The sequence below is a fragment of the Phymastichus coffea genome, unplaced genomic scaffold (genome assembly GCF_024137745.1).
Source record: "Phymastichus coffea isolate CEN01 unplaced genomic scaffold, Cenicafe_Pcof_1.1 PCOF00074, whole genome shotgun sequence".
Lineage (NCBI taxonomy): Eukaryota > Metazoa > Arthropoda > Insecta > Hymenoptera > Eulophidae > Phymastichus > Phymastichus coffea.
In genome coordinates, this window is record NW_026706885.1 from 1181509 (window position 1) to 1198260 (window position 16752).

At 33.7% G+C, this 16752-nt stretch overlaps 2 protein-coding genes across 3 annotated transcripts; both read left to right on the forward strand.

Moving 5' to 3' along the window:
* The first annotated feature begins 2270 nt into the window (after positions 1 to 2270).
* LOC131668087 (facilitated trehalose transporter Tret1-2 homolog) lies at positions 2271 to 10509 on the forward strand. The gene is made up of 6 exons (XM_058941936.1): positions 2271 to 2675; positions 5794 to 5998; positions 6080 to 6251; positions 6334 to 6606; positions 6688 to 6996; positions 8758 to 10509. Exons 1-6 carry the CDS (start codon positions 2381 to 2383, stop codon positions 9181 to 9183), a joined length of 1680 nt encoding a protein of 559 aa, XP_058797919.1. The 5' UTR covers positions 2271 to 2380; the 3' UTR covers positions 9184 to 10509.
* Positions 10510 to 10949: 440 nt separating this feature from the next.
* LOC131668088 (facilitated trehalose transporter Tret1-like) lies at positions 10950 to 15345 on the forward strand. 2 transcript variants are annotated; one of them, XM_058941937.1, is made up of 6 exons: positions 10950 to 11050; positions 11659 to 11857; positions 12221 to 12392; positions 12693 to 12965; positions 13577 to 13882; positions 14454 to 15345. In XM_058941937.1, the coding sequence occupies exons 1-6, from the start codon at positions 11002 to 11004 to the stop codon at positions 14880 to 14882; spliced, it is 1428 nt and encodes a 475-aa protein (XP_058797920.1). In that variant the 5' UTR covers positions 10950 to 11001; the 3' UTR covers positions 14883 to 15345. The 2 variants fall into 2 exon arrangements, with proteins under 2 accessions (XP_058797920.1, XP_058797921.1); XM_058941938.1 differs by having other exon boundaries at positions 10963 to 11050; positions 11677 to 11857.
* The last annotated feature ends 1407 nt before the right edge of the window (positions 15346 to 16752 follow it).

Sequence of the window (16752 nt, forward strand, 5' to 3'; positions counted from 1 at the left end):
TTGGTAGATTAACACTGGGTGGCATTGTAATCTTTCAAATAAACCCTAATTATTTTTTACGCATATTCATATCATCATAATTTCATTATATAATGTTAGTCATTCGTTATTGCAACATTATTGTGAAAACACTTTTATAGTAGTTATGAATCAAATAAATTTAATGGGTCACATATTGATTCAATGTCATTAAATTAATTAGTCAATAATAACTATATACCATTTCAGGCTCTATATGTTATAATACCAAATAATTCATTTCAAACTAATATAAGTTTAGCATATTTATAATGTTTGTTTTCAAGCAGTTGAAATTATTTTCAATGCACTCTTTGTGACAGTTAAAAATCAAATTCTGACTAACTTTTATGACACAATTCTTCTGAAGAAACTAGGCAGTCATTTTCTCAAGAAAAGACAAGTACTTGCTCACTGATTGTTCAACATAATGTATATTAGAAAATTGAATTTTAACAGTTGACCGTATATTAAATACATTCGTAAATTCATATGCCCATTGCTCTAAGTATTTATTTTTTTATTTATACTTTATTGTATGAGGTTAATTCTATGTACAACTGATTCATGATTTGGAAGTTAGATGTTTTATCTGTGCTAGAGCAAAGTACTGTCAAACAAACGCGCTAACGCCTGGAATATTTCTTTGACAAACAAAGGGTTGCAAAACCATTTATATATCTATGAGAAAAAATAAAATGAAGGGACTGTTGCCATCTTATTTACAATTTGGATTTTAACAAACATTCGTATTTTTATTAAAACGTACAAGAGTCAACTGAAATAACTCTTATATATAGCAAAGAAATAAGCCAATTGTAGATGAGAGGCATTCCGCGAAGTATACAAGTGGCAATGTCCTTGCGCCGAGTCATACGTGAAGTACAAGGACCAGGCAGTGACTTGTCCATAGTGGAAGGTCGACGTTTTTCTATGCCAAATAGTGAGCTATCATTATGAATATTAAACAAAAGCCATGCGTGCTTCATTGAGTTTTATTGTATGATACCGCACGTGTTCAAATATCATGACGCATTATGACGCCTTTTCAAAATTCAACGCTTAACATTATCCACAATGACGAATGACGAAATTGTATTTACAACGCTTGTAAAACTAAATTACGCGTGATATGTTAGATTGTTTTGGTATGCGATCTATTTGATACGATTTGAGGAGAATGTTGGCACTATGGAACTAAATCTTTTAATTCATACGGCAACTACAATTAAGGTTTTGAAAAATGCTAAACAAGCCTCAAAGACAATGTCAACCAGAATTACTTACTGTTTTCCATGTTCACTTTGTTTACATTATAGACCAATAAAATTCGTCTAAAATTATTTTTAATTTGCTCATGTGAACTTCGATGTTGGTAAATATTTAGCTTTATTAAATCAGCATTACATCTATAAAGATAATGAAAATAAAATCAGCTACCGAATCTTTTAAAAAGCTAAATTGATAAATTCAGTCATGTGATTTTAAAGCACGTGTGAAAATGTTCATGAAATATACTTCTAACGTGCTTTCGACGTCAATTCAAATAGCAGAGGCGTCTGTCCAAATAGACTTACACGCGTGCTGCTGACGATACTAATTTAGACTTTTTTATAAAATTAATAATAAATAATTAATCTCTTAGACTTTTACAAAGCAGGTCGTAGAACCTTCTACCTATAAACTTTACAATTGATCTAAATGACGTGTAACGCTTACGTTACAAGACGAAATAATAAAATAACGACACAGCCCTAATGGTCCAGATAATCCATTGTTTTATAAATAATCGTGGAAATTTTACTGAACGCATTGCAAGTCGAAAAAAAATCGAATTTACGAAAATTATAGAGTTGCTTTTGCTTGAGGAAAAGGGTACGTTTTATTCCGTAAGCAGCCGCGTGGCATTGCGTAAACTGCAAATTCTGCAGCACGGAGCAGAATATTGATCGGATCCTTTGACCCCGAAAGCTGCTCAGGTGCAAGTTCAACTCTCCCTCTTACCATATTTTAAAGCACTCTTGAAATCCTCCGCATATGGTTTTCCCTCCAAATATTATACAACTGTGAATTTTAAGAGATACGATTATGATTATGCGTCACGTACAATGGTATACATTCTGCGACGAGCACACATTAAAAAAAAAAAGGTGTCAGTAACGTTAATAATTATTCGGTAATTTTTCAGAGCAAGGTACTCGTTCGCTTCGGTAAGGTTCCGACATTAGTTTCAGATTTAACGAAAGCCTCTATCAGCAACGATCGTTGACGACAAGTGTAAACAGTGAGTTAGCGGCAGTGCTTAGAGCTTTCGTGAAAAAAGCACGTGGTTTCTGGGCGTTCGAGCTGGTGGTCGAGTGATATGTCCCCCACCACCAACGAGTGGCTAGACGGCCAAGGGGAGGAGAAGCAGCTGGCTGACGAGGAGCGTCAGACACCAAACTCACAACGGCAGAACGCAATCAAAGAGTATGTGTACGGACCGGGGCTCGGCACACAAGTCTACCAGCCGACAATCCAGCCGCGAAACTACTGCGACAACGACAACTGCGACGAACGCACCGACCTCGTGAAACCCGGCCAGAGAGCCATAATCAAGTTCGAAATGGAGCTCGAGGGCGGCTCCAAGATCCTGCAATTCGTCGCTGCCACTGCCGGTACGATTGTTTCTATAACTTTTTTACCCTTGCTTTGAACCTCCCTTAAATGAAAATCCTTCCAAATTTAATATGCGTTAACTGCGAGCCCAAGTTTCACTGTTGTACAATTGTTCTTTTATGAAAGTAGTCAGTTTGCGAGCTGTCGAACAGAATTGATATTTACAAGAAGTAGTTGTATAAATAAATAAGAAATTATTTAAAATACTTTGCGACCAGTTATTATATCATCTAGATAATATGTGGACCGGTATTTTTTGTGTGTTGATGATAGTTGAAGGTAAAGTGAGTCTTGTTCTTGAAAATGGTGTATTATCAGGAAATAATGATGATTAGGAAGCTAAAATTTGAAGATCTCTACTAAAATTCACGATAGAAGAAAATGCTTAGTTTCCTGTACTAAAAGGGGTCAGCGGGGTTTACTTTCAATTACTCACACTTGTGACTTCCCAAGAGATACGATAACTTTATCGAATGTAGAAACAGAAAGGACAAACAGATGAATATGTGCAATCATCAAAACTCATCGTATAGCCTTTAAATTTTATTATTTAAAAATAAAAGTGCTGTATAGGTATTTAAGCGTATATTTCCACCAAAAATGAGCAACAACAATCTTTCTCGTTAAATATAACTAAATACATTATTGACTTTACATATATTTAAATTGCTCAAAATAGATGAAAAATTGTACAATTGTTGTAACTTTTAAAAATTAAATTAAAAAAATAAATAATTGACTTGAAACGTGAAAGATAACAGTAAATTCTTTTTAGCATGACACTCTCGATTGCGGATTATTTATTGATCATATATAAAAAATTCACAACAAATCAGATACAACTACCGAATCTTTTAAAAATGATATCAGTTTATGAGCAAGTGATGTTCCGTTAGATATATCGTAATATGAAAAATACTTTCAAATCAAGATTTCAAGCGATAATTATCGGCAAGTTCGCGAACAATTGTGTGATTCCCAGTTTAGAAAAAGTGACAATCCCAGATGAAGGTGGCTCTGTTGGAAGCCCAGCAGACGAGAAAAACAAAGAATGCAGATCCGATAAAAACGTGTAAACCAAAAAGTCAATGGAGGAGATTTGCCAAGAGTGGCAATCGAGCGTCAGAACGACAGAGTGAAAAAGAAAGCCCGTTGATAAAGAGGAAGTGCTTTGAAACGATTGAGATCTTACTAGTGCGGAATTATTATTCTTGTCCGTATGCAGGCACCAATGTATGAATATGCGCGCGCGACCTAACTGCTGAGGCGACAACTGGGAAGTGACACGGTTCGAAAGCGCTCGAGGCTTTTCATTGATTTTTCAAAGAGCTATCCTGTAATGCGCGCCACTATGTCAATACTACAATATTGTTTTGACACATATTATACTAGCGTAGGATCTGCTTTACGTACACGTATGCTTATCACTATCTGCCTGATAATATATATTGCCGTCACAGTCGAAAAACGATTGAGCAGCTCATATTTTATAAAAATAGTGAATTTTAATAATTTTTTCAATGCCACACAATTGTTACATTTCAAATATATTCACAAAAATATGTTGTTTTTCAAATCCATTGATTTTGTTTCGCAACAGACATTTGAGCTCGAGCGATGTAACGTAAACAAGAATGATTATAATTAGCAAAATAATCAGAAGGTAATATCAAGAGTTTCAATATAAAATGCATGAAATTTATGTAGTGTTATTCGAAACATAGTAATTCACTTTCCGAAAGAATGCAATAAAAAGATAACGTATAGAGATTTGCACCGAGAGTTACATTGAAGGCAATGAGAAGCGCTATCGCTCAAAGTAAAAGATGGACTCATTGTAATATTAACAAGAACATAATGTTACCTCTGTCTGTCTGTCTGTCTCTCTCTCTCTCTCTCTCTCTCTCTCCCTCTCTCTCTCTCTGATAATTAAGGCTTGATAAATTTCTTTTTTTAGTGTAATATAGCTAGCAATCAGTTTAGAATTGATTTTAAAGTAATTAACAACCTGAAGCATTTCTTTTACCTTGATTCCAAGATCTATCTTTTCGAGTTTACAAGTCATCAATTAAATGATACATAAACAATAACATCGATACTCAAAGAAAAGTGATCTAATCTAAAGCTTCGATTTAGACCATGCATTTTGCATTTATGCATTTTAATATGAACTAAGTTTTTTTCTGTTTATTACATGCAGTACAACATGATTTTAAATTCATAGGAGGAGAAAGTTTATACTTTGTTTTTTAACTCACCGATCTTTCAATCAATAACTCTGCAACTTGCAATCATGCTTTTGCAAAGTTAAACACTATATCATATCTTACTTATCACATCTGTTACTTTCAGCACAATATCATCCTAACGCTCTTCAAGTTACTTTATGATAACGTATTATCCCAAGCATATGAAAATATATATTAATATCATGATTATTTATAAAAATACTCATAACTCTGAAGCTATAAACTTGAACTTAGTGACTGTAATTTCGTCTATTACTTTATCAATAGATTACCACAGTACATCACATGGATATAAAACGATTACATTGAATTACGATTGATTTCTTGAAAAAAATGTTTAAATATTATCGTATAAATAATAAATTTTTAAAAATGCGGCGTGTCAATTCTATTTCGGTAGAAGACATGCGAAATTTCAATTGACGGCTATTATCAGAACGTTTGAATGCGACTTCAATACGATAAAATTGAATACGCACAAGTGTACCACTCGCCCATTCTTATTGGTAGATAAAGAACGATCTGTATAGTTTAAATTCGTACTGTGAAAGCACTGATCTGCATTATCATTGGTAATTTTTACAAATGCCATATTTGCATAGCGTTCAATTATTTGTACATCGTTAAATCTACAAGAGCATTGAGACCACATATTTTATCAAAGTGCAAACAAAACTATTTTAGTTAGTACAGTATATTTGAGATATCATTAAATAATAAATATCGCCAATGGTTTAAGTCTTTTTTTACAATTTATTTCATCTTCTTTCTTTAACATTGCATTTTACTCTTTTTGTTAGCCTTTTTTCCAGGATCAAAATGCTCACTGACAAGTACAACTGAAAATAAACGATGATAAATGTTTCAGCGAATCTGTGTATTCTGGCAAGTGGAGCGATGATGGGCTGGACAAGTCCAGTCCTCTCGTACATGTCGAAAAATAGCACGGAGCCGGTGGATCCGGAAAACCCGCTCGGATACAATATAACATCCGAAGAGAACTCGTGGGTCGGTTCAATAATGACCATAGGAGCAGTAGTTGGTAGTTTGATTTCAGGATACCTTGGTGAAAGGTTAGCTCGTATTACATTACATTACATCCTCAAATCGAAAGTTAAAGTTGTCATATATCTGGACCTCTATTTGGTTTGCAGGTTTGGCCGAAAGAAGGCATTACTTTTCAGCGCGGTGCCTTACCTCATTGGATGGATACTAGTTGCCACGACGAAGAGTTTAGAGCAGCTGTACGCAGCTCGATTTATTTTTGGCGTAGCTTTGGCTATCGATTTCACAATTGTACCCATGTACTGTGGTGAAATTGCGGAGGTAGGTTCCTTTACTGCTAGCTGGAATGTTGGAGAAAAAACGAGTTCTAATAATGCCATTGCCCGGTTATTACGATTCGCAGACGAGTATCAGAGGTGTACTTGGTTCCTTCTTACAATTGTTCGTCACAGTTGGCCTATTGTTTTCTTATTGCATTGGGCCCTACGTGTCGTATACAGTATTCTGGATCGCCTGTGGCAGTCTGCCAATTATCTTTTTCGTTTGCTTCATGTTCATGCCAGAATCGCCTTATTATTTGCTGGCTCAAGGAATGAAAGACGATGCCGCGGAGTCTCTTGCCAAACTAAGGGGAAAAAACGTTGGTGCCGTTCAAAAAGAACTGGGCGAAATGCAGGTACTGATATCCTCTTATATAACTGTCCGTGACGAATGAAAGAAGCAAAGCATTGAAATTTATTCGTGGTAATGAACGCAGACAGCGGTGGACCAAGCGTTCAGTACAGAGGTGAAGATGTCAGACTTGTTCACAGTCAAGTCCAACTTCAAGGCACTATTGTACACTTGCGCAGCGGTCAGTTTTCAGCAATTGACGGGTATCAACGTCGTGCTGTTCTACACGCAGGACATTTTCAAGAGCGCGGGCACGAGTCTCGACCCGGCTATCTGTACTATCCTCGTTGGCGCCGTGCAACTGGCTGCTTCGGGCGTCACACCTGTCATCGTTGATCGGCTTGGCAGGCGCACGCTTCTCATTATCTCGGGCATCGGTACCTCGATCACTACTGTGAGTAACTTTCACATCAAGTCAACTTTATTGAAACTGACCAATTCCCCTAAATATAGTACTGCGATCAAGGCCTAGGGTCAGCGTACTTTTTTACATTTCAAAAGTAACATTTCGTAATCTTTATACAACGTTTTTCCAGAATTTCGATATCCAATAAAGTTTGCGCGATCTTTAGTAAATTAAAAAACTAGATGAGAAAAAATCTGAGATAAACGGAAAGTCACGTGAAATGGAAATAAACAATTACACCGACACTCAAAGTTTTTTTAACGAATTATCGATTAGTATTGTATTTTTACATTGCGCAATGCTATGATCTTGACACCTGTGGAATAGACTTTTTTTCTGTTATCGAAGTAGAGCAGCTATTGGAATGCACTGATAACCTGTCGATCCACGCAACTGATAAAATCCTTAAAACTGTACCTGAAATCATTCCATAAGTAGTCGTCTATATTTTTGCGTTAATTGTTGTTTTGTTCGTTATGCTCGTTTTTATTTATTTCACTGATTAAATCTCGCGGAAGCTTATGTAACAGTCACAAAAGACAAAACTTTATACTCAGGTATGGCCCGATAATGCTTTTCGGATATGTTCACACGATTTCATAATTTGGCTCTTGTGTATTTTGTTATATAACATTCAACAGCAACATGTAATATTAGGATATTAACGTATTTTATTTGTAGTACCATCAAAATTTTATTTATTTGATAAAAATTATTCCTAATTCATTGATTATTAAATGAACATTAAGATGAATTTGATTTTGAATTTTTTGACGTCACATTTCTTTTCAACTTTTAAATATCCAAACTATTATATTGATTCATTACAATTTTCTAAAATGCTTGATAGAAACATTTCGATGAACTCTTGATCATGGGATTTATTTATATTTCGTCTCGGAAATTTGATGATGAAAACAACAATATATCAGGTTTTCCTTAAGTACAATTTTCCGTAAAAAATTCAAAAACTCCAGCCTTCCATTATAAATTAGGACATTCAAAACAATGTTACGATTTAAAAAAAACGACGAATTTGGTATAGCATATACATGTTAATATGACGACAATGTGGTAGCATATGTTTGAGTTTTTATTATTGCTGAATCCGAATTAATTTATTATTTAATTGATTCCATCAGATTAAGGTTGATGATCATCTCAAGGTTAATTAAATCAAAAGAAGAATTACGCTGACTTAATTTATTTGTTTTGTGCTGTATAGATCCCCGTACAGTTGAATTTTTAATGCTGTATCGATAAATATATTTGTCAAATCCTATTTTATGAATAACGTAAACTGATTGTGACAGATCATAGATGTTTGGAAAAACCTTGAAATAATTAATTATTCTTGTAGAGCAGAAATGACCGTTACGATTTTAAAGTTAAAAGGTAAAATATTAATAAAACACACTTATACGAAGACTAATTTACGAAAAATGTATAACATTGATCTTACGTTGATAAAAAAAAAATATATTTTTGCAATTTAATATTACCAGCAGTAATTAGATATTATTTTTTGTTTTAGGATTGTTGCTTACGTTATTAATTTTTGACCTCGATGTCAGTATTATTACTTAGGTAGAATTGAAATTGACTCTCAACAAAATTAAGAAGAAAAATACTTATTATTCACATTACTTATTGAATAATAAGTTTACATTATTTTAAAATAAAAACCATCACTATTGTCAAAATAAAAATTATCAATAATCGAATAATCACCGGATTTTAATTTTTCAGGGTTCCCTAGGAGTATACTTCTATCTACAAAGTGAAAAAAATGCTGAAGGGTTGGGTTGGTTACCAGTAGCCTCGTTGATAGTATTCGTGAGTCTATATTGTATTGGTTGGGGTCCATTACCCTGGGCCATCATGGGAGAGATGTTCTCGTCAGAGGTCAAAGCTAAGGCATCGGGCATCACCGTATTAATTTGCTGGGCATTCGCTTTCGTCATAACCAAATACTTCAGCACCATTTCCAATGCTTATGGGAACCATACAGCTTTTTGGATCTTCACGGTTTTCTGTATCCTCAGTATTGTCTTTGCTCTGATGCTGCTGCCAGAAACCAGAGGCAAGAGTCTCAAGCAAATTCAAAGCGAGTTGAGTGGTACCGAGTACCAAGATGAGGATGAAGAACTTGGTGAACCCACGGCCAAGATGTGATTTTCTTTTTGTTTCATATCGGTTATAGTTCCATATATTTTTATTTTATAATCTGCGCTTATATACGATAAGGATCGTATAAGAAGGTCAATCTTATGACTATTTATGAAATAACGAAATTGCTGATTCATAAACAATTATTTTGAATCATTGAAGCGCAAAAATAGTCTAAAAATTTGTGATAATTTTGTTGTCGGATTATTGCATATGATTTATTTAGTAAAATTTAAACAGATTATATAACAAATTGACATTAAAAAAATTCGCTTTTTTAAAATGTCTTTAAGTGCCTTATAATAATATCTTATTGTTCGAGACGTTGAAGTTGTTATTGAGTAAAAGTTTACTATTTTCAAATGAGAATTAGATCGATGAAGTTATTTGGCTGTAAAATTGATTATGAAATCACTCAATGTAGTTATAATACATGTGCTAAGTGAAAATTAAGTATTTTAAAAATAAGAATTACGATTTTTTCCCTTTTATCATTGCATACGATGCTCCTAGAAAAAATTAAATAGAAATTATAATTACCTTCGATTTGATCGTGGTTCCGGTTCTTGAAATGGTATGGACATGTTTCATTGTGTATTGAAAGTTGTAAAGATGGGGCTTTTTCACAGCTATCTTCTATATAGCTTTTTATACAATTGTCCTGCTTGACTTACTGTAAATTTGCGTTATCATGGTTGATTTAATAGTCAGATGTGTGATGCGTATTTATTTAATTATTGTATCATTAATTGATACCACGAGCACAAAATAATGTACGATTATGTGTATTAATATCGTAAATTTATATCATTGCTATTTACAATACAACAATTTACAATATCAATAGAATTACAATTATATAGCAAATTTATGCCATATGATTGTAAATGTATTGCAAAGATTTATTCCATTTCCGTACTCATTTAAAAACTTATTTTTAAAATGCATTTACTTATATTCAGAGTTCCTGCCTTTGTAAATTATGTTTCATAACGTAGAAGATAATATTGACTACGTTATCAAGATTATAATTAAATTAAGTTCAACATTGGTTAATGTCGACTTTGCTTACCCTTGATATTCGAAAAGCAAAGCATTATTGATTATTAATTATTCTTTCAAATGCATGAGTGTGTAGCGTGAAAAATGTTTTTAAATTGAAATGTTGAATAAAATTGTTATGAGCGAAATGTTCTATTAGTGGTTTTAATTGGTACGATCGAAGTATTTTATTAGTGCGAAATTATATAAATTTATAATTTGTTAAACATATCAAACCATGAGTATTTTATATTTAAATGTTGAAGTAATTTGGAATAAACTTTCAAACTAGTGAAAGCTTGAGTTTTTTCCCCCTGTCTCGTAATCAAATTTATCATGTAAAACTTACACGAAGCCTTATATTTTCAATTTTTCAATTTTTAATGATTATAATATGAAACATGATTAAGTTAATTCTTGAAAAAAACTTTTCATCGTGTATACTATACATATTCTGTATAAAAACAAAATAACGTTCCACGCGATGGAAAAAAATCCTAGGCTTATTTTATTCCATTTTTCAATTGCTAATAAATATAAATAAAACGCGTATAGCAAATTGATTAATCTAAAAAAATAGAAATAACATCGACAGTGAAAAATATGAGACGAATGAAGCGATTGCCAAGTAGTATTCCCCACCGTTGTGAAAAGATCGATAAGTGGGGTAAAGTGGACTTTGACAACGCACGCGAACACTGACTTGTAGCGAGATTGTTTACAGTCAAGCTCGCGCAAGTGTCGCAGAATTCGAACTGAGTGCGAATAGTTGAAGTTAAAAAAATGACGGACGCAGGTTCAAGGACCCTGCAGTTCACGGCTGCGGCTGCAGGTAAGATTTTATCTTTCAAATATTAACTAATCTACTTTTAATAACGAGCTGTACGTGCAGAGCAGATGGCTGCACTAAATTTACAGCGACCATCGTAAAATGCAGTCGATGAAATATTCGTTAATGCTACGAAGTGCTTAAGCGTTAAATTTTTAGGAGTTTCGGTCACAGCATAAAAAATTTTTATCAGATGTACTTCCACGACCAGAAACAATAAATTTGTCGACTCTAAAATACGAGTAGATCTATGGAGATCAAATATAAGCAATATTAAATTACGATTGCTATTTAAAAAATGCATTCTATAATCCGTCCATTAATCGCATGGCTTAAAGCTGATAACGATCACTCCAATGTAATTTCAATTGTCAATGTTAAGATAGAAAATTCCAATCAGAAACCGATATGAATATAATAAATCATATGAGCAATGTGGATAACTAGAAAAATACGTAATGTATATTTAATCTCACGTTGTATGACGTATTTTGTCAAAAAAATAAAATCAATTAGTGAATAAAATAAGTCAATAAACTCAATAAGTAAAACGTTTAGCTTCGGTGCGCCGAAAATAATAATAAAATGACCGATAAAGTAATTGCCGGCAGGTAATTTGAATATTGTAGCCTGCGGAGCTATACTAGGTTGGACCAGTCCAATTTTGCCGAAATTATCGAGAAATAATCCAATTTCGTCGGACAATCAGCTGCTGCGGCCGATAACGACAGACGAGGGTTCGTGGATTGGTTCGCTTGTTGCTTTGGGCGTCATGTTCGGAAGTTTTGCGTCCGGTTACCTTGGCGAGTGGTAAATACAGTTTATACAATCAGCAAAATAGAAATTCGCTTAATTGCAATGTTTCACTGTCACCTTCGAGAGTACCGATGCACCGGTTATAAATCAGCAACGATGAAAATCAAAAAATGCTGTAAATGCGTGCAGTTATGGTATACTGAAATGACCATTCAGGGCCGTACATTATTATTTATGTGAAAGTTGTAATGACAGTTAAATAGTGAATTATTCCTCTCGTGAACATCATCATTTTGCATTTCTGTGTATAACAATACTAATACTGCTATAAATAAATATATCAACATAATACTTGATGCTTTTTATTTAGGATTTAAATTATTGATTATGTGAGTAACAGTCGGTTTGATTTTCTAGGCTAGGACGAAAAAGAGGCCTTTTGATGAGCACGTTCCCTTTCATAGTTGGCTGGTTATTAGTGGGCACTGCAAAACACATCGGTCAGATATATGCCGGGCGTTTTATTTTGGGCCTCGGCGTTTCTATCCCATTTACGTTGTTACCAATGTACATAGGAGAAATATCAGAAGCAAGTTATTTATTCGACAGTAAACGACTAGACATACTTATTGACAATAAAAAAATATTGTTAGTAATCCTTTGAAAATGAATATTGAATTTAGCCTAATTCCGGACTGAAAAATCATAAAATTAATTTTAATGGTCTTGTGAATGACGTTTTCATAATTAAACTTGTCGTTATAACTCGATAATCTGTGATTTTATAGCAAACAAACAAAGGTCTGAAATGCATTATTGTCCGAGTCAACTTGTAAGTTATTGTTCATTCAAAATCCAATTCTAACACAAAACTCCTTGGATTCATCAGGCATCAATCAGAGGTGCCCTTGGCTCGTTTCTGCAGCTTTTCATCACCTTTGGCTTCCTGTTTTCCTATTCGGTCGGTCCATACATTTCTTACACCATATTTTGGCTGCTTTGCACTAGCCTGCACATTGGTTTCTACGTGTGCTTCATGATAATGCCGGAGTCACCGTATTTTCTCCTGAGTAAAGGACGCGAAGTCGAGGCTGCCGAGGCGCTTGCCAGGTTTCGCGGCAAAAGTGTCGCAGGTGTTGAGAAGGAGATCGAGCAAATACAGGTGAGATAGAGAGAGAAATCGAGTTTAGAAAACTGCATTGTTAACTAAACTTGCCCATAAATTTTACAAACCACTTTTTTACGTGCACCTCTTTTTTGTAAGACATGTGGCTGTTGTGAAACGAAAAACGAGCACACATTTTTTCGTTTGTTAACGAGTATCCATTTTATAATATTATAGGCGGCGCAATGTATTAATCAAGTCGGATATTAAAAAAAAATTAATGAAAGAATCTAGAAATCACGTAAAGCGAAGTAGCCTGGATAAATTACACAGAAAGCGTATCGTAATGACAATAATGTTTGATCAGTCTGAACACAAGTAATTTCCTGTGCAAAGGATACTTTTGTGGGGAATTGTAACTGTCAGTTTCCATTTGCGCGAATCCATACATAGATTAAGTTGCTAAGTTTATGGTTCTAACGAGCAACTTTATTTTTACCTGCAGATGTATAAAATTTTACGCGGTCAAAATTAGTGATCATTAGCCATACGTATAGGTATCTGGTTGAAACTATAATCACAAAGTCATTAAAAAAATATTATATAATATGCTAGGTTTTTACTTCGGCCATTAAGAGCGAAATTGCAGTGCAGAACAATGTTTACAGGTAGAGATAGACGAAGCATATCGAGTAAAAACGAGCTGGGCTGACGTATTCAAGGATAGAGTCAATCGTAAGGCCATTGTACTGACGAGCATTTTAATGACCTTCCAAGAGTTCATGGGCATTGACGTGGTCCTATTCTATACGGAGGACATTTTTCGCAACGCTGGAACTAAAAACACTGCCATGTCCGCCATAATAATTGGCGTCGTCCAAATGCTTAGCTCTGTTTTAACGCCGCTTGTGGTTGATAGGTCTGGCAGAAAGATATTGCTTATTATTTCGAGCGTTGGAAGTGGTATCACTGTGGTAGGTACATCCTTACTAAATTTGCACAAAACTCTACATAAAATTATACACAATTCAGTGCACAAAAACACACATATACACACACATTTCGGTATATATTTTTATGCATAATATTCTGCACGTGAATGTGCACGATCGATGATTAACTAACCCAATTAAAGTTTTATAAAGGGCGGTGCTTTACAGGATTGCATTTACATTATTTTACGGAACAATTAAACACAAAATCGTATTGGATTTTTATAGCTCATATTTATGTACGATTTTTCTTGCACACAAATTCGTATCAACATTTTACGGTGCGCGCTCTTGTGTAGGCGCAAAATTTTGAGAAAAGCTATGCAAGAAAAATTCTGCCCAGCGAAAAAGACGTCATTCCCGTTACACGGAGATTCGCGTGCAAAACTTTTTCGTAAGGACACATACGATACTATTTCTTAAATCTACTTGTCCTGCTGTAGCGACAGCTAATAATACTGTTTTGACAAAGTGTTTCGTGATTAGCTCCATCGACATAAATTCTGAATAAGTTTGACGAATGTTAATATAATGTAAGCCTTTTGCATTACAGGGAATCCTTGGAACATTCTTTTATTTACAAACCATTGAATACGATTTGAGTAGCGTATGGTGGGTGCCTTTAGCCACCCTAGTAGTATACATGATAGCGTACAGCATTGGCTGGGGACCCATACCATGGACAGTCATGGGAGAGATGTTTGCACCCGCTGTCAAGCCTAAAGCGTCCTCCATATGTGTTTGCGCCATTTGGACTTTTTCTTTCTTGACGACCAAATTTTTCACAAATGTCGAGAAAGCTTTTGGCACCCATACGGGATTTTGGTTTTTTAGCTTCTGCTGCGCAATTAACATTGTCTTTATCGTAATGTTTTTTCCCGAAACCAAGGGGAAAACATTAAGCGAGATACAGAAAAAATTGAGCCGTTGGAATTCTTCGCCTATTGCTAATGAAAAGACTTCGGTTAATCAAGAGACATAGAAAGAACAGTTTATAACTCTACAAGTTAGCTGTGTCATATCTCATTTTGCAGTGTTATATTATAAATTGAGATTTCTATACCAATAGTAGTTTTGGAAAAACAAATCTTATTTATTCCACGTGATATTTACAACATCAATATTAATTTAAAAGCTTGAATAATAGACCGAAACTACGTTTCTATATCGATACGCATTATGTACAAAGTGAAGTCATGTTACGTGTACTTGTAAATACTAAGGAATTAGCGTAATTTGATTACTTATTTATGGTTACTAGCTTTGTTGGAATTAAAAGTATGCATAATTTACTAATGGACCATAAAATGAAAATAAAAATTATGTTATATCAACAAAAGTTATGTTGTCATAGTTAATAAACCACTATGAAAAATGAGAAATCAATGGACCACTAATGAAAATAAAAAAAAGCTAAAAACAAAAATTATAAATGACGTCATCGCATTAGCAATATACTGCAATCGACTCTCGGCGATTCTTTTTCATTGAAGGTGCCGAATTCTGTAATTATAAAAACTATAAATTTAAGTAAATGCTTTTATAATTATGCATATATGTTTGTAATATTGGCGCGAAATAAAATTTTTTAGATAATCATACTTATTCTTACATTACACTGTAAAAAAATGGACTTTTAACAAGAATGCTCTAGCAATAATAAGATCCCTTGTCAAAAGACGAATTCTGTTCATTACTATTTTACGATGAAAATTCTCTTGAAGGAAAAGGAATCGTCTAGTTATAAGATGTTTATAATAGAAATTAAAGAAGCTAACTTTCAGAGTAATTTAAAGTCAGATTGTAATTAACATATTTAGTCCATTCCATTGAGAAGTAATTAAATATTTGTTAGTCACTCAGCGTTATTATAGTAATCCGTTTCTAATAATAAGCTGTGTTTGCATTATATGCGGTGAAAAATAGATCAAAGCTGTACTTACATAAGCTGTACTTACATAAGAGCATGCAACTAAACTACAATCATGAACTATCATGATAGATTTTTGTGATTTTGGTACATTTTACGATATTTTTCGACAACCACAAAATGTAATTTCTTTTACTGATTTTATATAGCTATTTATATTTTGTATTAATTGTTATGTCAAAATTTCCTTCTTGTAAAATCGGTATATTATTAAAAAGAAAAGCGAGATTACTTATGAAGGATCTTCGATAATGATAAAATAAAACAATGTAGGAGAGCAATAATAACAACTAATTTATAAAAATCACATTGATATATCATTTAGCTTACGAAAGATCTTTTGCATCAGTGAACATCAGTATAGTGAAGTATACATTTCGCCTCCGTTATTAGATTTTACCGTATTTAATATTGAATTACTCAACTTTTTACGCTCGTTTCAAAATATTTAAAAAAAATATTTTCAAGTTCCTTGATTTCCAATTACCTATGTGACTACCATAAAAAGTTCGTTGCGGAATATTTTGCACGATGTATGATGTTCTGATGAGCTGGAAATAATCTGTCATGTGGCACCATCAGTGTACAGAATTTTGTGAAATATTTGATGGTCGGAGTGTGAATTACACATAATGTGAGTATAATCGTTAAGTATAATACTTTCCAAGTACTTGTTGCTAACAACAGATTGTCAAGGTAGATAAGTATAAATTTATTCAGTCGACATATAACATTGTTATGAAAGACAAACGTAGGTGCTAATAAAAGCCTACGTCAGTAAAATCTGACAATCTGTTTCCCACCAACGTTTCCAGATTAATCTATACTTAGAGTGGGAGAAATCGGTCAAAATCACGTAGTTGCAGAAATATTTCTTTTATGAATGTTTACAATTATATTTTGTTGGACTTGGGACGGAATC